General features: G+C 40.7%; 1 protein-coding gene across 7 annotated transcripts in view; it reads right to left on the bottom strand.

The window, feature by feature from the left end:
• Positions 1–23,758, bottom strand: part of NFIB (nuclear factor I B) — a 433,171-nt gene that overhangs the window by 205,193 nt on the left and 204,220 nt on the right. For 5 of the 7 annotated variants that reach the window (XM_081278616.1, XM_081278617.1, XM_081278620.1 and 2 more), the window contains exon 3: positions 8,578–9,109. In XM_081278616.1, coding sequence (XP_081134742.1) covers positions 8,578–9,109 — 532 coding nt within the window. Of the gene's footprint in view, positions 1–8,577; positions 9,110–15,035; positions 16,269–23,758 lie in introns of those variants that run through there. The other 2 variants (XM_081278618.1, XM_081278619.1) reach the window with 2 other exon arrangements.

Here is a 23,758-nt window from a genome sequence, read left to right as displayed (position 1 = left end):
AATCAATCCAAAGCCCTCCAAATTCCAGAATACTATCCCCCACCTCTTGTAACAAGGACTGCTTCAAATTTGTCCCCATCACTGTCAGCAAACAAAAGAAATTCACTTCTACAGCCAGACCATGTCAAACAGAAGACATAGCTGCTGAGAGGGACGCCTTGAATCCAATGGTGTGTAAAGTATGGGCTGGGGCCTTTTTGTCAGCTATTACCATAAAAGAATAAGAGGAAACAGTGACATTACTACACAATAGAAAGGTCAAACAGCTTGCAGCCATTCCATGACCCAGACAAGTCAAGGTCAAGGGATTCAGGTAGCAACTTAGCCAGGGCATAAGTTACAGCACAAATGAATTGTTTTAACACATCAGCTTTGGTCAATTAAACCTAACAAGGCAAGTTGCATCACGTAGCAGGGTTCCTGACACCAAGGCCAGAAGCTGAGACCGACCTCATAAAACAAGGCTTTTAACATAGCATAGCAAATTTAAGGTAATCCATCCAGAAACTGCAGATGTCAGAATAATAAAATACAAGTTGTCCTAAGCAAGAACATTTTTCACAATTTAGAATTGGCTAATAGAAGGGTATAGACTTCATATTGACATACTCATGTTATTAACATAGGCATAAATATAATCCCCTACTTATATGAATTACAGAATATGCACTATTTCAAATAACTTTTTTAACATCTGTACTTATGACTAGATTTTGTCCTATGCATTTACATTCATTGATAACATGAATACATTTCTGCATGCATTTTTTTCAATGTGTACTGAAAATTCATTTTTTTTAAATCTTTACCTTTATTATATTATCAGAATATATATTACTGTCACCGAATATTAACTGGTGTTTGTTAAATGCTTTTATGTAGTTTTATGGGATATATATATGTATTTTAGAAGTCAATGAGTAATATTTATTCTATTTCCCACCTTGAGAAATAGTTAAAGCTAACTAGAATTTTAAAACAACTATTTAGCATTAAAGACTTTTTTTCCTCAAAGGCAATTCTTACTTTATTTTGTACTTGTTTAAACAAATTTTATTTCAACTAATTTGTGCTTTATCAATAACTTACTATAGGCTCTGAACTGCCCTAAAATGGGATTCTGAAAATATACAACCTCCAGCTAGTAAAATTACTTCATCCATCACCCCATATTTTCAATTATATAGTCTTTATTCAGAGTTCTTTAATTTGACTGTGATTCATCAATGCAGTCCTGTTAAAACTATCATCATAAACAGAAAATGTATGTCTGTGTGTTTTTTTTTATAAACAGTATATTTATGCACATGAACTGTTTGCTTTCTCTTCTTAAAATATTGCTTCATTTAAATTTTGAGGATTTTTCTTAAACATATGCATTAGCCTTCAATTCAGCCTAAACGTCTTCCCACCTCATTGGTTAATTGGTAGCCATTTCTTCCAATTTTCTGAGTAATGGAGCAACCAAAAAGCATAACCATTCAAGTTCCATCACTCTCACGTCCTGCACCGTTTGGTCAATACACACTAATCCCACAGACTCACTTCTTAGTACACACTCTTGAGTTTTTGAAAGTTCTCTGCAACTCGATAATTTATTCTCTATCCCAAATCCCAACAATTGAATTCAGTTAGATTAACCACATCTCATAATCAGGGTTCAGGGACCTAAGAACGTACTTTCATCTGAGACAACGAACTTCACTGCCACAGAAAAGTGAGCATGATCAAGAGGAAGCGTCCCCTCTTGCTATGCTTGGCTCTGAGGTATGCTGCTGTAATGACTCGAGTTTCCGATCCCATAACCACTGGTCCTTGAGATTTCTAAAATTATTCCTCCTCCACAAGGATGGAGGGGGGTGGAAAACTTTTTTTGAACATTATGCTGGCTAATCATTTGCTCCAACGTACTATATACACTGAAAAACTCAAGTGCCACATGTTTTACTCTCATCAGCTTCAAACCAGAAATGCTACTCTTTCATGAACTAAAGATAAGTATTTACCCAAAACCTAGTTTCAGAGTAAGGCATCCCTGTTGCTTTGGCCCATAATTTTCAGATATTCAATAATAAGCTATTGTAATGAATATTTCATATACTATTTCCACTCTCTATAAACCTTCAGCTACAAACAAAACAAGAATTATTCCTTTGATTATAAAGTCAGTTATCATGTAAGTCACTGTGATGACAGAAAAGAAAACCAATTTATCTCAGTTCTTAAGAATTCCAGAGAATTCTGACTCAGGCTCCCTTTGGGTCTCTCGCTCTTCAGGTGCTGAAATTCTAACAGGTCAGCAAAGATGGCAACAGGTGTGTCCAAAAACAAATCAGGATTTTTTTTTTTTCAAGCCTACTGGCAGACTTTTCAGTTTAACCTAACAAGATGAATGCTTATGAAGAGAAAGACCTCACTAAATTGAATATCTTGGGTTGTTGTTTCATATTAGAGTGCCAAGTTCAAAAGGAAAAAGTTAATGGAGATTAGAACTTTAATTTCCGTTTGGCAGCTTCCTCCTAAGTTCCAAATTTAGGGAAAAACAACTAAAAAAGTTTTTAAAAATCCTAGTAAATCTTTTACAAATCTATATTACTTCTGTTTGGATGTGTTTATTATATACCACTCTAGAAAACAGAAACTTAAGAACTAAACCAGTGGCAATAGTTGGCCTCTATAAAGAGCTCCTGCCCAACCTTAAGTCTCATGGCACACACACTTTAACTGTGTCTAACAGGTAGTCAGTCACCCCTTGGGAAACCTCAACCATCATCTCCAGCTGTTGCAATGCTCAGTTCCCCAAAATTATCATTATTCTTGAACGATGAATATGATTTCGGTTCTCACGTATATGGAGTTATTTGGAGTTATTTTACCACACAAGAGACATAACATAGTACATTTGCAAATCCAAACACACAAAATCTAGATAAATATTTTTTTATTTCAAAATGTAATGTAAGGGGAGGGCATAAGATGAAGAAAGATGCCTAATGCTATCAAATAGGATATCTTATCAACCTTTGATGCCTCTACAAAATAGCACACTAACTGTTGTTTTAAATATTTAAAAATCATAAGTATCATAACAAATGAACTTGCTCACTCTCTCCCTCCCCCACCCCTCCACTTCCCTTTGAAAAATGAGATCATATTAGCAGCAATGCAAGAGCTTAGTTTGCCATATCAGAACACAGATGCCAAGCTTTCCCAGCTGGCAACCAGGGCCTCAGCATTTAACTCTTGAGTTGACTGGCAAAGCTATCTTGTGTCAGGGTCATCATGGCAGAAACAGTGAACTTCTGGCCCCTTGGATTCTGTTTTCTTCTTATCAGTGAGAAAATTGCTAAGAATCTTATCTCACAATATATGTTCCCACAAAGGTCTCATTAAGCCAAGGAGCAAGACATGCCAATAAGAGCCCTTCTTTATCTTTTGAATTGTGTATAAGCAAGAATGCAAACAAATGTGCACTGGAGTTCATGAGTTCACTCAAGGACAGGGTGCTAGATGGGAAAACTTAACAGGGTTCCCCTAAATCAAACACGCATACCAAGTATTTCTCCTACACACAAACTTCATGCTCTCTGAGCATTTCACAGTGCAAGCACACCAAATTATCCTGCAGAGCAGCCTCATTTTAACAAGTTATGAAAGCTTATTTTTCCCCTTAATGGGAAATACCTGCAAATGAAGTGAAATTTATTAAAATGTTAAAATGTGCTGTCAACTTGCAAACAATTATCTACTTAAGCTTTTCATAAAGAAATAATTGTTACCAAAAAAGGATTCTGAAACCCAGTTACTAAAGGAGGAAAATAATTCTTAGCATTTGCTTCCTCACTAATGACATGTGACAACCAGGAAGGGTTCTATTTCAAAAACAATGATTACAATTTCGCCTGTAAACAAGTCACATTTTTCACAACTTCGATGTATACCTCAATTATTTAACATTTAACAATAAAACAAAAGTTGCCAAAGATGGATCCCAATTTTAAAAGTTCAACAAGGCTAAAGGAAACTACTTGTTCATGATAGCAATGAGGTTGCTGAACTCTGTGCAGCTCTCCAAAACATGTTTAATAAGAGTGCAAAGTACAGTCCAAAAATCACTTAGCTGACTTGGTTTAAACTCTAACCTGTTAAATTCATGACAACAGTTACTATCTCTTGAGATCTTTAAACCTCTTGGTATGTTGTGACCTCTGTCTGTCTTCAAAACCCTTCCCTGCCTAAGAGAAAGCCCAGTCGCCCCCACCAACACCCCCGCCTCTCTTCTCTTCAGACAGGACACAGTCTGGCGACTCAAGGCCTCCCATAGGCCAGACTTCCTTCTGTGCAGCCCTTTGGGTAGAACTGCTAATCCTTCTTATTAATTAACGAGATAATGGTGGTTAACTGGAAAGCAATATTAATGTTAACTATCTAGGAAACTTCAACCAAAATTATTTTAGCCTTTTGGTTGTTTGTCCAGGTATGCAGAATTGTGCACTGAGAATTTGGTAACATTTGATGCATGATTGAGAAATTCAGGAATGACTGATTTATACCAGAACTTAACATGTAGGTTACCCCATTAAGGTTTTCTCTTTCTTTCTTTCTTTCTTTCTTTCTTTCTTTCTTTCTTTCTTTCTTTCTTTTTTTTTCCACATTCACACTGTTTTACATTACCAAACAGAAAGAAAAGTAAGGTCCTCTCAAAATGTTTCTATAAAACTTGGAAGGTGTGGAAATTGAGGGAATTAGAAATTGCATAAGAAATAAGAAGTGATGTGATTGAAAAGCAACAGTCAGTCATAATGGATGCATCATACCCCACTAAGTTCAGTGTATCATCCATACACTTGCCACAGTGTACCCCACATCTTACAGGACACTATGTCCCAGGAAAGTATGTTGTGCAAGGATTGCCTGGGTTTTGTTTTGTTTTGTTTTGCTTTGCTTTCATGAATGCAATAACAAAGACAATATGGGGAAATAGGTACCACCTGCCCAAGAATCACTGGACATCTCTAATATCTTTGGGAAAATGGACGATACTTTAGAGCTATTTTTCCTTTAATATGTCACAATCTTAGAAAGAAAAAAAAAACTTAAAAAAAAAAGGAAGGGTTTTATATTAGCTAAGGTTTGCTGCAGCAAACAAGCAAGCAGCTTTCATTCAGGGATTGTCAAAAACTTTCCAGTGTGCCCACTGCAATGCGGATGCCAACCAACGAATCAAAGGCATTCAGCAACTAGACAAAGAGGGTCTGATGCCAACCTCGGTGCCACTGGCAACCATTATTGGCATCAAACACAGTGTCTGCCTTTTTTTTCCCTCTCGCCTGGCACTTCACAAACAAAATGGCGGTTCTTGTAGCAACGAAACAGCCGAAGCGCAGCCCTCTGAATCAATAACATCAAATGATTTTATGGATTTAAACACAGTTATTCCCAGGTGATGTGTACATTTTAGGTAAAATGGGGGAGCATGTAATTTTGCAAACAGCTATATTAAACATGACCCTTTACTAATGTAAAGAAATAATAAAATGGACTGAATTGCGGGTCAACCGGACTATATGCATAGAAGAAGCTGAATAACAAAGACATTGAGCTTTAAAGAAAATACTGCCCTGTGATGTAAAAGCCTATTAAACTATGTATCAGAAATGATTTCAAAATTTATAAATTTTCCCCAAAACCATATCAGATGCAGATGTAGCATTATAGCTTGTGTCAAAGCTCTAGTAACTCTTTCCATATTTCAGAAAAGATGAGGCTGCTGGGCATGAAGAAGGAAAAAAAAAAGTGTGGGTTGAACCAAAAGAGAAAGAGGAAGAAAGGAAAGCATGGGAAGTTGGTCAACAATGGAACTTTATTATATTGGTCTTTATTTCATCTTCCAGAAGAGATGCAGAATGTGATCTTGTATAAATAACCAAGAGGACTATTGACATTTCTAGATCTGGAAATTGTCAATATATTGTAACATCACTCCACACTGCAATGCGGATGCCAACTAACAAATCACAGGCATCCTGAGCTAAACAAAGAGGGTCTGATGCCAATCCTGGTGGCAGTGGCAACCATCTTTGGCATTCTCCCTGTTCTTTCTCATGTTTTTCTCCTAGTCGTTTAGAAGTGGAGAGAGAGAGAAAAGGGGGTAAGGTAATTTTGCTGCTCTTTCTGCTGCAAACATTGCATTTTTCCTCTCTAATTTTTCTTTCATGTTTTTCTTCTTATACTTCTTCACCTAATTTATAAAACAGACTTAGGTAGGTTTTCATGTACTTAGAGGAGAAATAAAAAGTCATGATATACGTGGCTCTCTGATTGACTACACACTTACTTATAAAACCTGCCTTCTTTAATCAATTGCACTGCAAAATGACATAATTAACCTACACTCGACAAAGAAAAAGATATAAATTTGGAAAAAGAGAAAACACAAAAGCACCCTGATGTAACTTTTTCCAAGAAAGATCCACCAGATGTTAAGTGGAAATCATGCAGGGGCAGGTAGCAGAGGATACACATTATTAGATACACAGGGTAAAATGATAAAAGGTTCTTACAAGAGAGAATGCTGAAACAACAACAAAATCAACATTTTATCTGAAAATATGGTCTCCAAGAGTTGTTTAAAACTTTATAATTATCTTGAGCAATGGAACAATGCAGAAGGCATTTATGCAATTTTTTTCTTTTTTCAATCTATCTTCACAAATCCAAAGGATACGTTCTTTATTGTCAGTTCATCAAAACTAAGAGAGTTGGCTGCTTGCCCCAGGAGTAAATATGCATGCATACACACCTCAAGGACTAGCCTTCAAGCTAGTTAAAATGTGAGCAGCAGTGAGGTGGTTGGAAATCTTCTCTCTATGTATTAAAAAGTTACATGACCCACTTTTTAAAACTTTACTTCCAGCCATAATTTTCACAACACAGTAACAACACATTTATAGTCAATCCAACACATATATACAGCCCACCTTAAAAATGTCACCTCCTAGACAGCTGTCAATCAAATTAAGTGTCATGTGTTAATGAGCTTTTATTTTAGGACACACAAGATGAAAATATATTTTCCCCAAACCATCATTATTCAGACTTTAGTTCTTAAATGCATGGAAATAGTAAATGCAATACTTTATTTTTAAAGAAAATATAATATTTCCAAGTGAGTGATATCCAATACCATTATTTAAAATCAGACTAAAAATGTTTAAATGACATTTCAACATATTTCTAAAACTATATGAAGGAAATATCAGGACAAAAAGCATTTAGTAAATACCTAGATTTCTGAGTCAAAAGAGTAATTTTATATTTTACTTTTTAGGATGATAATAAAGGACACAGCAATTTATTAAATCCCACATTTATATAACACCATCATATAACTGTCTGCCACCTGGCTATCTGCAGGCCATTTTCTCTCCCACCAGGCCAAGTTCAGAAATGACCCACCATCTGTGGCAGCTCAAACTTCAGGCCACTTTTGGTATGCTGCTTTTTTAAATGACATTTTACTATGTACTGTTATTAATGCAAAGACATCTATATCTTGACACACTGACTTGAAGAAATTCTCACCTACTTAAGGAAAATGTCTTTAAAAAAGTAAAAATAATAAGGAAACATATTTCATTAACCCAAAAAATACTCGAAAAACAATATCACTTATCTGTAATTGTACAGGCAACATTTATAACTCTTTATCGGGTTTTAAAAAACATAGGTATGGTATGCGGTTTCTACATTCTTTTTGAGATTTATTTTAAACCAGTGTAACCAGTCCACTTTCTGGTTTTGTCCTAAAATGTTCCTTAAGGAAGGCTATAACTTCTCTCCTTTGTAAGTTTTATGAATTTACATTCAATTAAACTAACAATATAAAGTGTTCCCAAGTCACTCTGGAAAAATATTATATACTTCTACACTAAAATAATATTCTATTACATCTATAGCGAATATTGCATAATCAAAAGTAGGTGTTGATGGAATATTAAAATCAAATAAATCTAGGTCTATGTAAGATTATGCTTTGATAGTGGCTATCTTAAGCATTTTACAATAGTAAATGTTAATTCTATTTTTAGTACCAATAGCACTAGATTTCTGAACAAAGTTCACTAACCTCGTTAGTTATGAGGCTAATACAAAGATTACTAAATAGCGGTTTCACTATTTATAAATAAAGTTACATTTCCAAATTGGGAAAAGATGACTAGGTACAAGAAATCTAGCCTAGCATAGAAAGTAAAGTGTAATAAACTATATGTTATAGTAAAGTGTAATAAACTGTATGTTATAGACTACTCTGTGTTACTCATGTGTAAAAAAACGCATGTCTTTGTGGTCTGTCTTTAAACACCCAAGCCTATCCAGGTATGAAAGCTCCGTGTCTATTTACTTGACTCCCACATGGCAGTGGACATGTGAATGGAAGTGGGCATACCACTGTACTCAGAGAGGGCGGAGGACATCTAGGGACCTCAAGGACCATCTAACCCAAGCCAGATATTCCGTAAGTGAGGTTTGTGGACAGTGTTTGCCATGCTAGAAGAAAGAATGATCTGCTCCTACCTTGCTCCTGCACGTAGTATGCCAAAAACAAATCAAGCTCCTTAACTGATACTGTGATATGATGTGGCTGGACACAAAGTGCTGGGTTTGTGCAATGTGGGGATTTCATGAGCCGCTCTCCATCGGTACTTTCCAAAGGGATGCCTTTGAACAGGATCACCATGACTAGATCCAGACGCCAGACTTTGTCTGCCTGTCGCAGGCAGTCGATTCTCCTAATCTTACCCTTCTGGTCAGGATTGGATAAGACACAGCACGGGTGCTTCTTGCCAGTCACGGTGAGCACAAAGTCCTCTCGGTACTCCTGGCGGATATCTTTGCGTAGTTTGGCCAGGAGCCTGGATGCCCACTTCTGTTTGATTTCAGGCTTTTCACTGAGAAGCTCATCTTTGACTGCTCTTTCTTCATCCTTTGACATTCGCTTCTCATGCTTTTTAAAGTACTTGCGTTTTCGAGCCTGCAGGTTGAACCAAGTATAGGCGATTGCACGGACATGTGGAAGAAGTGCCTCGATGAATGGGTGAAATTCATCCTGTAGAAGACAGGGAAGAAAAAAGAGGTGCATAGTCAGTTTAATTTTAAATGCTCAAAAAATATGACCACAATGCATTCCCAACTCAGTACAAAAAGTTATGCATGAAAATAACATTCTTTTCTTATTTAAAATGATCAAAATAGCAGGACAAGAAGAGAATAAAGAATGCCAAGCTGCCCCCTCTCCACCAAAATTCACAAGTTGATTCTACCTCCTACAAAGAAAATAAGGTTTTATTTCATATTTCCGCTCTGGCCCCATCCCCCTCATGCCCACCCCAATGCCATGCATTCTACATTCTTTAAAACATATGCGACCAAGGTGCTTGGCACCTAATTTAATATTTAAACATTTGATTGACCAACTAACACTATGCAGTACCATTTTACAAAGAACACAGTGAATTTTTTTTTTTTAAATCGGAGCAGAGCTGTTCAGAAGGCAGGAGCAATGCCACAGTTCATTTCTCTTCTCTGTGGCACAGAAACACAAAGCATATAGATGCTCAGTGTAATGCCACACAGTTCCCGCTTTTGGAGCATGCTCTCAGCAAGAGGCTGCTGGTGGCACAAAGAGCATGCGCCATTAAACTTGATCCATTTTCTTATCAAACGTCCAACATTCCAACACTGAAACAGCACCATTCCAAGAGTGGTAACTAGAGAAACCGGTATACAGTGAGGGAAAGTGGGCAAAGGACACAGCCTGTGGTATCAGTGTCCTGAACAGAAGGTTTCCATACTTTGAGCAGTGCATTCTCTCCCCGCAACACCAACACCAGCTCCCAACACACAACACGCCTTCTCTCGGTCTCTCATGCTCTCTCACTGACACACACTCTTGCATTTTTAAACAGAAGTTTTTAAAGTTGAAAACAAAAATTACATGAATGTTCTTTCGGTAGTTTTCCTATAGAATATGAAGTCCCACAGAGTCAGTTAATTTGTTAACTGATCACATGAGTATGGCAATTATTCTAAACCCCTTAAAAATCAATCTGAGGTGAACAATGAAAAATGGCAACTTGGCACCAACTTTACATTCTTTGTGTCTCTGCATGCTGTGGCAGGGGACACCAGGAGTGCACGGCTGGTCAGTTACTGCTTTTGTGGAATCCATACAATTCATTTGCCACAAAGATGAATTATCGGACAGGACTCCGGTGCACGTATGTGTTGTTGTGAATCCTCAAATGCACACATCTTTTGATTTCAGTGATTTACCTTTAGGTAAATTCCTGTCTGTTTCATCCAAGCCTTTTTTAAAGGGAGGGAGCAGTGAGGTATGACAAATCATCTCTACCCACAGATATTTCAAGTTTCAAATATAGTCAGTGTTTCCTTACTTCCTGACTTAGGTAGAACCTATCTTACAAGCTTAGGTCTATTGCTGTTCAGAAAAAGAACATAACGTCCTGTGCGTGCACACTGTAGATATGCAATAAGCCAAGATCTGAAGCAAAGGAGAACTTTCACTGTGACCATTTTTCTGATCACATTGACTACACTGTCATGCCGACCACAGAACAACTTTCTCTAACTGACTGTATCCCAAGTTAGAATTTACATACTCATGTTAGTCACCCTGAACTATATGGAATAATTCTATTTAATAAGCAGACTTGCTAATTCCATTAGGTAAGATGATAAAAATAAACTAATGACACTCCAACAAAGGTGTCCCCCCCCCAAATGCATTTTAAGCCAAAATTCAAAACTTTAAGGCTAAAGACTATAACATGTTAATAGCTTGTGGTTCCAAAGAATAGGGGTATGTCCCATTCAATCAATAATGTAGTTATCAAGTGTTCCAACATATTGCCATAAAATGTTCCTACAGCAGAATAAGTATGAACCAAAATTTTATAACAATACAGAATGCAGATGATTACATCACAGCATGAGGCATAACCCAATGCCACAGAGGAAATCATTAAACCGATCAGCAGTTTCCAGTGGAGATTTGAACAATTCAGTTACTATGTGAGCACATTAAACTAGGCCATGGAAAGAGTTAAACCACAATCTGTTCTTTGTGTGGGAAGGCAGCCCTGCTCACAGCAACCACAGCCCATGATAAGACCTCCCTATCTTCATACACTTTCTGATGCCATGCTTTCAGCTTTCACTGTAACTACAAAAACTTTGTTTATCCGTCTTCAAAATATATGCAAAAGGAAAGACTGGTCAAGGAAATGTGGACTTAAACGTGCTTTGGGAACTCACTTCCTATGATCTGACTTTTACTATGATTTATTGATATGACTAAAAAACATGCATATATGCATTCATAAACTAAAAATTTGAGAATGTAAAGAGTTCGTGGGGGAGCTTTGTTTCATTTTACCCTTGTCATGCTTCCTAAAATGCAATATTTTCTTAACAGATATTAAGCAATTTGGTACGACTTAAGTACTATGTCCTTAAATACTATGTTCAGTGACATTTCATTTTGTTATAAAGACATCAAAAATATGTTTGAGTTGCAGTATTTAACTGTAAACATCATCTATTGTGAAATAAATCTCAAAATCTTAACAAGTTATCTTAAACCAAAATGCAAATTTGAAGGTTGAATTTGGAAACTCTCAGCCAATGCACACAAAACATTGTTTTTAACGTTTCATCGTGTTTGCTGTCAGTTACACCCAATATTGTTTTAAAATGTACATGTTTCTTTACTGATAAGTACAAGTAGAAAACTTTCTCAGGCCACCAAATTGCCTTATTAATATCTTTTAGGGCATCACTATTGCAGGGATTCCTTTTAAGTGAATCACTTATTTGATAAGGAGACCTACACCCCACCACCACCAAAAAAAAAAAAAAAAAACTGTAAGTGGAGATTTGCTATATGTCACATACATTTTTGCATTAACATGTCTAAATGTCATCTCCCAAGTGTGATCGTTTTCTAATCCTGAGTAGCTATTGTAAGTGACATGAACATGGTACAGAGTAACTGTCCTCATTCAAAGGGGGGGGGGTGGAATTAAGGTATTCATGTGTCCTACAGTGTTATAATTATAACACTAAATAATTATAAAAAATATTTTTTAAAAAAATCAACACATGTAAATGATTTAAGATCTAAAGGTTCTATGTTAAGGTAACTTGCAAACTTGCTCTTTCAGAATTTTAACTAAAATACATTGACATTCAGTAATCCTTTCTCTTATAAAACTTCCTTTAGTTAGTCTAAATTGATTAGTAGCCAAGTTACAAATTTCAAATATAAACAATCTAATTTGACTAGGCATATTTATTTTTTCTTCATAGAAACAATGGTTTCCACGAAAGGGTAGAAAATTAGAACAATATAGGGGTGGAAAAGTAACTACTAGGTGTTCTTGAAGCATCATCATTATATAATAATTAATCATGGGGGGGGGGGAGTACCTAAAGAATTGGAATGACAATGAAAGAAAAAAAAATACTCAATTTCATTATGCCCATTAAAAGTTATACTATTGAGAGTTTATATTTGGAAAAAGTAAATATTAAATCATATGATAAGTCATATTTTTCCTTTTACATCTGATTTATATTAATGTATATATGCTGATTTCTACTGATGTACTGACATTCTGCATACCATTTTGCTAAATATCAAAAACTTTAATGATCACTCCTTGTAATTTTTTTTCTAAAACCTAGATACTTTATTGCAACAACTGAGATACTCTTTGAAAGTTTTCAACAAATTAAGAATGTTACTTTATTTTGTATTTGCGCTTCCTAAAACATGTTGTGCTTCAGCTATAAGGCTCTTTACAATACAAAATTAAGCTACAGATCTGATACAAAAGTAACACTGTTAATGTGTCCTCACTTTTGCAATACCTTACATTACCTAAACAGTCACACTGAGATTAGTTAAATGAGAATTCTAGAGCTAAAATTTCTTCTCTAGTATAGGCCCTAAATCCCTAATTTTAATATATCAACTCATATTTATATTATTAAAATAGTAGAGAATATTAGTCATCATGAATTAGTGTCGGTAAGTGTATATCCTTGAATACTAATGTGATAGCTGAACAATTATGCTGTATATGCTCTGAACACTCCATATGTCAGGATGCTGAAATATTATTTTTAACTTAGCAAATCGAGATAAAACTAGTCACTTTTCTATACATATGTAGGGGAGACTAAAAATGCAATGTAATCACTAGGAGTGTTTTTTTAAAAAGCCAATATTGGAAAATATAAATACAAAAAAGACAATTATTCAGGTGAGAATGTGATGCAGAACTTTGTAAGTGAAAAGCTTACTTTGATTTGTTATATTTCATCCCAATGGAAAAATAATACAAATGGATGTAGTTTACCAGAAAGAGGGGAAAATTCCTGCTGATGTGTACTATTAAAGATAACTTTTACAATAAGGGCAATACATTATACCTGAAACAGTTTCATCATATTTGTTGGATATAATCATTGATAGCTTTTAAAATACAAATAACTCAGCAACCCATTTTTCCAGTTTTTTTAAATTAAAGTGCACGTTTACTTGCTTAAAATAGCCATATCTAAGTTAATCATACTCAGATGCCAAACAAAATATAAACAATAAAAAATGTGTCAGCCAAAAAGCTACAGGACTGTATCCAATCACTGAATAAGCCTTATCATTGTTTTCATCTTCATTCACAATTTATGAATGCCTCAGTCCTTTTGAATCACAATGGCTTCTAATTGTCATACAATTGAAATCTTAATTATTTGTCCATTTTTAAAAATGTTTCATTGTGATTTTAGATGTTTTAAATTTTTTAACACACTCAAAACTAGCCAACACTTCTTTAGCTGTTTAGTTTTTATGCCAATGTCAAAGATGATAGTTCTCAGTTTACCAATCATGACAAATACTCCTAAAAGTAAATTGTTCTATACCTTTAAAGACTTAAAATATCGCTTCAAATAACAATTCTGGGCAAAGCTATTTAATTACTTTATCAGTTGCTTAGTTCGCTAGGCAACGATGAAAACTGCGCCCAGGTAAGCCTGTTCAGTCTCCTCACTTTTTCATTTAACCGCCTGGTTGAAAGTGATATAAATTGTGTCTTAAAAAAAAAAAAAAGTATAAGGCCAGTGTTTTATTTCATAACATTGTTGCTAAAGTCTTAGGATAATTTTCAAAGTAAAAAAATTAAAATGACCTTACTTTTCAAGCATTACTTTATGCCTTACGAACTACGCCCAAATATCGTCAAACGAACAGGTCTCCACAAAATGAACACGTCCTAAAAGTCCCTAAGATTCACCACAACCCACTAAACCCATGCCAATGTAAAGACCGCCTTTGTGCTATGGTCGTTGGAAGTCCCAAATGCGGGTCACTATGGACCAGGATTTTAGGTCCCAAATAAAGCAAAGGAATGGGTCCCCGGACCACAACTTCGGACTCGCTTCGTCGCTCGCCCACAGCCTGCAGCAGAGTCCAGAGGCGCCCACACAGACTCGTGCTGGAGTCCCCTCGCCCAAGTTCACAGGCTGTTTTTTAAGAGCTCAGTTCCCCCCTAAAGCTTCTCTAAAGACCAAGTCCGCCTCTGAGCGCAAGCGGCCGAAAGAGCGGCAGATACCCTGGGCAGGGGTACCGTGCCACAGCCGGCACTTGGGGGGCCGCCTAGGGGCTCGTGCAAGCTGGCCTCGGCCCTGCCCACCCCCGACAGCCTTGCCCGGCCCTGGCGCCCGCTCTCCGTGCCCAGGGCGAGGAGCTGGGCGTGCGCAGCGGCCGTGGGCGAGGGGCCTTGCGCCGGCTCCCACGCCGTCCCGCAAAGCCTGCCGCCACTTCTCCGAGGGACTGGGATGTGCGGAGGTTAACTAAAGCCGTTAATTGTCCGCAGGACGAAAGCAAGAAAACAAAACAAAGGCGTCGGGGGCCAGAGAAAGCTCGAGAAAGTGATCGAGACATGTACCTGAGTGAGACAGATGGGAGAATACATCATGACTTCGCCTTAAAACGCACTTTCCCGGAGATGCCCAAGAAAATCTTCGAGAAGCAAGAATTTCATCTATTCATTTTACAGTCATCTGAGCCCCGCGATGCGATCAATCAGGACGGGGCTCTGCGCTGGATCACCGCAACTTCACAACAAACCCAGTCCTCCTTAAATAGCCAAAGATTCAAGTTCACTCGGCGTGCTAGATTTCCCGGGGTGAAATCCAATCTACACTTTTAACCCTCTTGCAGTCCGAGCGCGCTGGCCGTGCTCGCCGAGGCCGCTGCCGCCGCCGCCGCCGGTGTTAGCTGCTTTTCGCCTGGGTTTGGGGATTTGTTTTCTGTTTTGCAGTTGTTGTTGTTGTTGTTGTTGTCGGGGGTTTGGGGTGCGCGAAGGTTCAGTGTGGGTTGGATTGGGGTGGTGGTGGATGGTGAAATGCTTTTTTAAAAAAGGCGGGGAGGGGGGCGCAGGAGGGCGGGCGGCAGGGAGAGCGAGGAGAATGTGTCACCGCGCTGGGAAAGTTCAAGGTTACAGCCCCGAACACTGCGGCAGGATCGCGGAGTGGTGATCGCAGGCTAAACTTTGCCGCGAGCCGACCATGTGTGTGCGCGAGGGGGAACGTGAGCGAGTGCGCGCGGGTGGCGGGGCGCGCGCGGGAGAGGGCCGGGTGGGGGCGGGGTGGGTGGGGGAGAAGGGAGAGGCCTGGATGAGGGAGGGGGCGCGAGCGCAGATCTCCCGGGCGGAAGAGTCTTGCGGAGCGCCGTCCCGGCTGCAGCCGCCGCCGCCCGCGCCCGCTCCTCAGTGCCCGCCCGCCGGCCGGCCCGCCCGCCTCGCCCCACGTCTGACCCGGCCGAGCGAGGAGGCGGCTGCTGCTGTTGCTGCTGCTGCCCACAGCCCAGGGGGATCGAAAGGATCTCCAGAAAAATCCCAAACGATAAATCCCGCTCTCCCGCTCGGCTCCAAACTCCTCTCTTTTCTGCTCTGGGCTCTTTTTTCCCCTCCCTCTCTTGCTTTCTCTCGTTGCAAAACTTGGAAGTTGAAAAATTCACCGGTTCCACCCTCTGGACCCCTCTCGAGCTCTCTCCAAATCAGACTTAAGGATTGTTTTATTATTTAATTACACAATCATCGCTTTACTCCTCCTCCTGCAAACGCGCATTCCTTTTGCACCAGCCTCTCCACACCCCCCGCCCCCCACCTTCCTCCTCCTCCTCCTGCTTCTCTCTTGCTCTCTCCACACACACCCCCACTTGTTAAAGGTATCATACCGGTGCAATGCTACTATGACTTTTTTTCCCCAAAAAAATATAATCAGCCACCCTTCCCATGCCACCACACACATACAACACACCCCAAAACCCGCCCTAGGAGAGGTATTTCGGCACTCGCTGCGGACTCTTTAAGCCGCGGGAACATCCTAGTGCGAGAAGGACTGAACCGGTCTGGGCCCGAGAAAGGAACGAATGGAAAATTCCCTCACACTCAGGCCGCCCCGGGGCCGGAGCTGGGGTGCCGACACTTGCACCCGGGGCGGGCGCGGTCCACTGAGCCCGCGGCTGAAACGAGGAGGAGGGTGAGGCCGAGAAGGCAGTCGCCTGAGCGAACTTGGGTTTAAATAGTTGGGGCGCATCAGCGCGGACGTGGAGGACACGGCGCCCAGACCCCGGCCCCCAGCCCGAAGCCCTCATTCGCGGGTAGGAAGCGGGGAGAGGTCCCTCCAGCGGGCGACCGCGCCCGGGACAGCTACACCCAAGCGGTGCTTCGCCGCGGTTTGCCGCCTTCCCTGGGGGTGCCGCGTGCACGTGGCCTCGCTAGGAGCGGGAGGACCCGCCGAGCCGCTGCCGCCTCCAGCTCCCTCCTCCTCCCAGCGCCCCGCTCCTCTCTCCTCCTACTGCAGCCCGGCTGGCTTTTTCCCAATCCCCACCCCCCAGGGCCCGGGGCGCGGGCGGAAAGCGGGTCCTTCCCCGCCAGGGTGCAGGCAGGGCGGGGCTGCGGCGCGCCCGGGGCTGCGGGGCGGGCGCGCGCGCGCGCGCGCGCGCGCGCGCGAACGCGGTGCCGTGTGCGGCTGCAGCCCTCCAGAGGCTGCCCACCCGAAGCCACTGGGCGCCCGCGCCTGCCTCACTCCCGCGTCGCTGCCCCGCCCCCATCCCGGCCGCGAGCTGCAGGCCCCGTGTGAATGAACTTGATTCCGGGGATTTTGAGGGAGCGGCTTGACTAGCTCCCGTTTACACACACACACACACACACACACACACACACACCGCCCCCCAAATTCCGGTTTTCCTCTTGGAGTGGGTGGGGAAGTGGTGGAATCAAAGACTGCCCAGACAATAGAGAAAGGAAAAGTGAGTGCCTGGGGCTCCGCGTCTATCCCTGGGGGCTGTAAAGGGGCCCAGTCCGCCCCCAACCCCAGGCGGGGCCGCCCCCGCTTTCAACTGTGCTGGGGAAGTGTTTGGAGGTTCACCACGGATCCCCCTGCCTCCTTCCCTCTTCCTCGCTCTCGATTTTTTCCCCAACTTTCTCCTCCTTCAGAGTCTCCCGCTTCTGCCTACCGTCCCCTCTTCCCTCCCCCAGCGGACCTGAAGGCAGCAGTGACTTTTTCCTTCACCAAGTGGGAGTTATCCACATCAAGCATTTCACAACGACACATCAAGAAAAGTAGGCAGGTTCAAGTCAACCATGAAATGGTCACTTTTTAACCCCGTCCTGTCCTCATTAGGGAAATGCTCAAACACAGTCCGTTTTCAAAAAGCGCTCTTAATGAGGCGAGCTTGCCAAGTCTACCAGCTGCAGCCCCCGTAAACCGAGAGCCCGGAGAAGAAAGGCGCGGGGGGTGGGGTGGAGGAGGCTGCGGGGAAGGGCCGGGGGTCGGAGGAGACAGGTAAAGTCGAGGAAACTGCGAGAACAAGAACTCGGGCGACTTAACCCTTTAGGGCACGCGCCGCTGGGAACAGCCTCCCCGCTCCCCCCGCAGGCAAATCCTCTAGTCAGCGTTCTGACAACGTTAATTTCCTTTGTGCCGGTCATTTCTTCTTTTTGAAAAGCTGGGATAAAGTTGACAGTCTTTATAGATGAAAGAAATGAGGTGACAGTCGGGGTTAATCCAAATAAATACTCATTTCTCTCTCACAAATTGTAGGCAACCTCATCTTAGATTTAAAAAGAAAAAGACGAACAACCCCAAAGCATCACTTTGTTTTGCACATTATATCGCATCCCTTTTCTCACCCTCACCAGATTCTGCGGGGGAGGGGGGGTTGGTTGGAGGGAAGGGGGGTGGGGAAGCTCTACTGATAATACCAGCTTTAACTACTGGAGTTTCCCTTTGAACAAATATTCAATTTAACTGGAGTTAATTTACCATAAAAGACATTCCCCTTGGCACGAATGTACTCATGTCCTTGAACACACCTCTTTGAATGCCTGGACTCTAACAGAAGCCATTATTTGGGGGTCTCTTTAAAAATCCTGTGCCCATCTCTCTCCCTCCCTTCTCCCTCCCTCCCTTTCTCCTCACCACACCACCCCCAGTGAAACTCTGGCACCCAGAGAACACTCTTTTCAGCCAGAGAGCCCAGAACCAGCCTTGTCCCCTGGCAAAAGAGGCCCAGTGCTGAGCCCTGGGCAAGTGTCTCCAGACATTGCTACCCCTCCTCCTCTTACTAGTTTCCCTTTCCAACAAATTATTTTCTTTTTGCCACCAAAATGAGGTTGCATTCAAAAGTTTCTCACAAGCTTAAAAAAGAAAAAGGAAAAATTGACAACCATTATACAGAAGAAGTCACAAAAGCTGCAGCAGCACCAGGGGCCAAGAAGCAGCATCAGACCCAGGTAAGACCCAGAGAGAAGAACTGGGGGCTGCCAGGCCCAGCCCTTACAGGTTCAAATCTCAGACGCCCCACTTTGTACAGTGTTTATGGCTAAGTACACATGGATGACCATAGAGGATGCTTGGTAGTTTGGGGGTTTGATTTGTTTCCAAGAAGAAGGAAAATGTGAGGTGAGGAAAACAAAAAGGAGTGAAGCTTAAGCAAAGAGACTTCCTGGAAGGGTGTCTTAAGGGGTGCTCAGTATATATGGCTTTGACTCTCAGGCCTTGAAGCCACAGTCGGATGCCTGATACCCACCCCGAACCCCACCAGCACTGCTTCTTGTCCAGCCAATGCCAAAGTCACTGCAGGCCTTTCAGGAAGAACACTAGAGGGGAGTCTTCTGTAACTGATGGACTGGTAGCTTTGGGTTCATGGGACACCTGGCTTCTCTGTTGTCTCTCAGCACTTGTCAACCACCTTTAATTTGAGAAATACCAAGTAGAAGAGGAGGAACTGAGAGAAAGTACATGCTTTCTATTCACTTTCCCTTTTTTCCAGCATGCCTCTGCCATGGAATTGAAAGTGGTTTTAAAGTATCTCTCGAAAGTTTCTGACAGTGTCAGAATGGGCCAACACACAAACTTTGGTACTGACCTCTTCCAAACTCTATTTTTGTTCTTATCCTCCCCCGCAAAAAAGCTTAAAACACTGTTAGGCCACTTTCACTCATCCTCCAACCTGGCTGAGGAGCAGGAAAGAGGTAAATGGCTCCCTCAAGAAAATCTGATGTCAGTATCCTAAGGATTTCTCCCCTAGGTTATCTATATTCCCTGCCATCTTATGGGGGAGAAAATTTCTTTTCTGAAAGAAAGTTTACTGGTTTCTAAAAGGAAGGCCAGTGCTTCAGGTGACTGGATTTTTCAGGACCCAATTATATATTTAAAAATAAACATTGTTGCCAAGTTTGAGCCTTTCACTCACTGACCTCCAGACAGAAGTTTAACATCTCAGGTATCTCCATATAGTGTTTTCCTTTTGATTTTTTTTCTTTGTAAAGAAACTGTAGGATAGGTTGCAAAACCAGGGCAACTTCACATAAGGTTTTTTGGAGCTGAACAAAGCTAATGCTGTCATTTTTAATACACCCAGTGACTGTTTTTTTGTTTTTGTTTTTGTTTTCATTTTTTAGCTCTTACATGTGGTGGTTCAACAATTCCACATGCCCTGGCTGCATAGCCAATATCAATATTTAAAAACTTAATCCAAAAGAGACAGATGACCTCATGACCCCAGAAAACAGGCCTGCAAAACTCCAAGTATCCATTATACCATGTCCAGGGATCTTTCTTCAGAATGAACCACTAAAATCATACATGTATAGCCTGGAAAAATATAAATTTATATCCACAAGTAGCAACACCAAAATCCACTCAAAAATGCATATATAAACAACCAACAAGTACTGAAATTGCCTGCACTTGATGGGAATTGCAAAATCATGCCCAGCTCTCAGAGTCCTTAAACTACTACTGTCAAATTAGGGTAGCAATTTCTCCCCACTAGAGAATTCCCAACCAGTTAGTTTCCCCACCCCCACTCCAGACCTTTGCCTTTCACTGAAATGAATAAATAACCTTGGACTTTTTTTCCTCTCCTCTGAGAGCTGTTTGGTCTCCCCTGAGGACAAAACTAAATGAGAAAAATGATGCTGTTAATGTTGCTGCTGAAATGCCTGTACTCAACTATTTAAAAAAAAAAAAAATCTCACTAAGTATATCTACATCTCAGGCACATTTACAAATTACAAACCTGAATCTGAACACTGACTGGGCCAGATTCCTCCATTTAGGGTTATGTGGTTTCTACTGCTCTACTGAAATGAGTCCAGTTCATCTACAGGGATTCCCAACTGTGAAAAACATTTGCTCTCTGGATTACAAAGTCATCAGTTGGCCTGCAACCTTTGCATGATTTATTTCAGACTTTGAAAATCTCAGTTATAGTTGCCTTGCTTCCTTCACAGTACTACAAAGGTTATATACACTGTCTCACACACCAAACAGTGCCTTCTCTGCTGATGTTGAGAGAGTTGTAATTACAGTATTGCCCTTTTCAAAATAGCTAACGTTTAAAGTAAAACTATACATTTTATTTGTACACATAAATTGACTTTTGTTACCCATCCAAATGTGTTTTGTGACATGTGAAAACAGATCATTTTTTAAAAGACATTTAGAAAACTCTGTCCAAAATGGAAAAGTAGTCCTGACATTCTGGATTAAGTACAAAAAGTGCATCACAGACCAACCTAAACTTTCTGTACTCCTTAATCTAGTCCTTCCTTTGAAAGCTGCTATTCTATATCAAAACCAAAACAACACATAACAACAGAATTGTGCATTTGAACTTTCAAATTAAAAGTTAAGGAAAAAGCTACATAATTACAAAGAGAAAACACAAAACAACTGGGCCTTTACAAAATATATGTTCAGTAAACTTATCTCTGAATGTATCTGAAACATTTTAACAGCACAAGCTAATAAATTTCAAAGAAATAATACTGTCAAATTGTGTGATGCCACAAACTCCAAAAACAAAGTTACAGATGTTTGTGATATCACATTCACTCAAAATTATGCTGCTGCTCAGTCTGATCATATTAAAATTAAATGAATGCCTATGTCTGCTAAAGAATAAAAGGAATTTATTTTGGACATCAAACAATGAATCTGTCACCATTTATTGTATGAAACACTCAGCTAATCAATTTCCTATTAAAATAGCTTTCAACAATACTAGGCTTTAAAATTCATCAGGGCCAGTAAAAACCTTTCCCAGTGCACAAGAATGCAGTCCCAACCACGGACAATAATTACCGTTCTAATACTTTTATTGCCCAAGCACTTTTTCCTGTGTTCCCCATCACTAGGCAGGGATCTGTAGTATATTGTGTCAGTGAGTTAGAGTGCTTGACCTCTGCCCACATATGATTTAATAGGGACTTTTCAGCACTGGCGCTTTCTCCATCTCTCATACCATTAAATGAAAACATCAAACCTCAAATGTAAAACTGGAAACCACAACGTTTTGTGTTTCACAACTCTTTGCAGTTTTTACTTAGGCTGCTTAAAGGTCAGCTTATTTGTCTCACAGTGCTCTTCCCCCTACAGTAAATGCACTGGAAAGTCACACTAATTCTGACTTTGATTAAATCTTGAACTCCTCAGTCACATACACACATGCACCCAGCTTATTTACACGTGCATTCTTCACTAACCACATAAGCATGCACGTATGACTTTCTGGACTTATTCCATTTAAAGCTGATTTAAATGTCTGTTAAAGTATGGGTTCAAAAGTTAACTTTTTCCCGCCTGTTGGAAGTTAAAGTTACAAAGGATGGTGCTATAGGATCTGTTCAAGGAAAGTCAGAGTTAGTCTTGTGTATTTTGGCGCCTTTTCCCTGCCAGCTACTGTACTGGGGGTGGGGGAACTTGGAGATCTTGTCTGTCCCGTCTCAAGTTCAATGGCAGTTCTTCCAACCAGGAGAAGATGGCCATGTTCACAGCCCTAATAATAATTCCAATCACACCACTTCGGCTTCTTGTGTCAAAGTCGAAACTGGCTTCCCCGCCCCCTTCGACCTGAAAGCTGCCAAATCCTCACACACTTCGCATTCAGCCACAACTTAATGGATGGGATATTGTGCATTAAAATGTGTCCCAGACACACTGGTGAAGAGAGGACAAGGGAAAAGGCAGACACACAGACCCACACAGATTTAGGCAGAGTGAAAGAAATCCTGGAGCAAAAACAGAGGGGTGAGAATAAGAAATATTAAGGGGGGGGGGGGGTTCATCATAATTGTTTTAAGGGGGACCTGGTGGAAGGAGGTCTAATAATTACGTGCAGCAACTTTGAGAAAGGAACACCAATTTTTAAAACTCCAACACACCAATCAGCTAAACAGTACTTCCCTCACTTAAACTAATGTATTTTCAAATGAAAATATGTAACAAAGTTGTACCTTAAAATGAAGAAAAAAAAACACTTCAAGAAATGGAATGGGTTACAAGGTGCAGCTTAAGTATTTGTATAGTAATGTTTATTCCCAACACTTAGGGGAGAAGTGTAGAAAGTAGGGAGTTAAAAAGGGAAAAAATACTAGATTCTGCACTGTTTAGATCCAACGCTTCCCGCCATAAAAGTGTGTCGCATGTACTAAAGTTACCAACGCTTTGAAAATAATACATATTTGCACTGGTTCTGGAAATCCAGCACTACAGCTCACCCTACAAAGCAGAAATGACACTTAGGAAAGGGGTAAAACTTCACTTTACAGTGCACAAGCAGGAAATAAAATCTGCCTAGGGTGGGAAATAGTGGAAAGGACGAACAGACAAGAAAATAAAAAACCCGTCGTTTCAAAGTCACATACCATCGCACTGTATTGCACTAAATAAAAGAGATCTTGAGTCTGTAACAACCCAGGGTCGCTGACTTCACGTGTCTCAGGTACAAATTTGTGGATTTTCTCAAGGGTTGTTTTGGTGTCTCTTTTTGTGTGTTTGTTTTTTAAAAATTCATCCAGGAGTAGTCTTATATTTTTTAAGACTTGGGTTTGGTTTTTTTTTCTGCACTGCCACAATTCTTGGCCCAAGAAGAAAAGAAGGTCAAAGTCAAGTCTAAAGCAGGCAGTCCCTCAGTCTGGATATCCAGTTTTACTCCTCTCACTTGCAGAAGACTCTTTCTCGTAGTTGACTTGAACGTCGTCCAGAGTGAGTGTGTGTGTCTGTGTATGCGCGCGCGCGCGTGCGCGTGTACTCGGTGGGTTTTATTGTTGTTTTAGCAGGGCTGCTCTAGGGGTGGGGGCTGCGCTGGACAAAT

Source organism: Spermophilus citellus (assembly GCF_964194105.1).
Source record: "Spermophilus citellus genome assembly, chromosome: 2".
Taxonomy (NCBI): Eukaryota; Metazoa; Chordata; class Mammalia; order Rodentia; family Sciuridae; genus Spermophilus; species Spermophilus citellus.
This window is presented reverse-complemented; position numbering and strand designations above follow the sequence as displayed.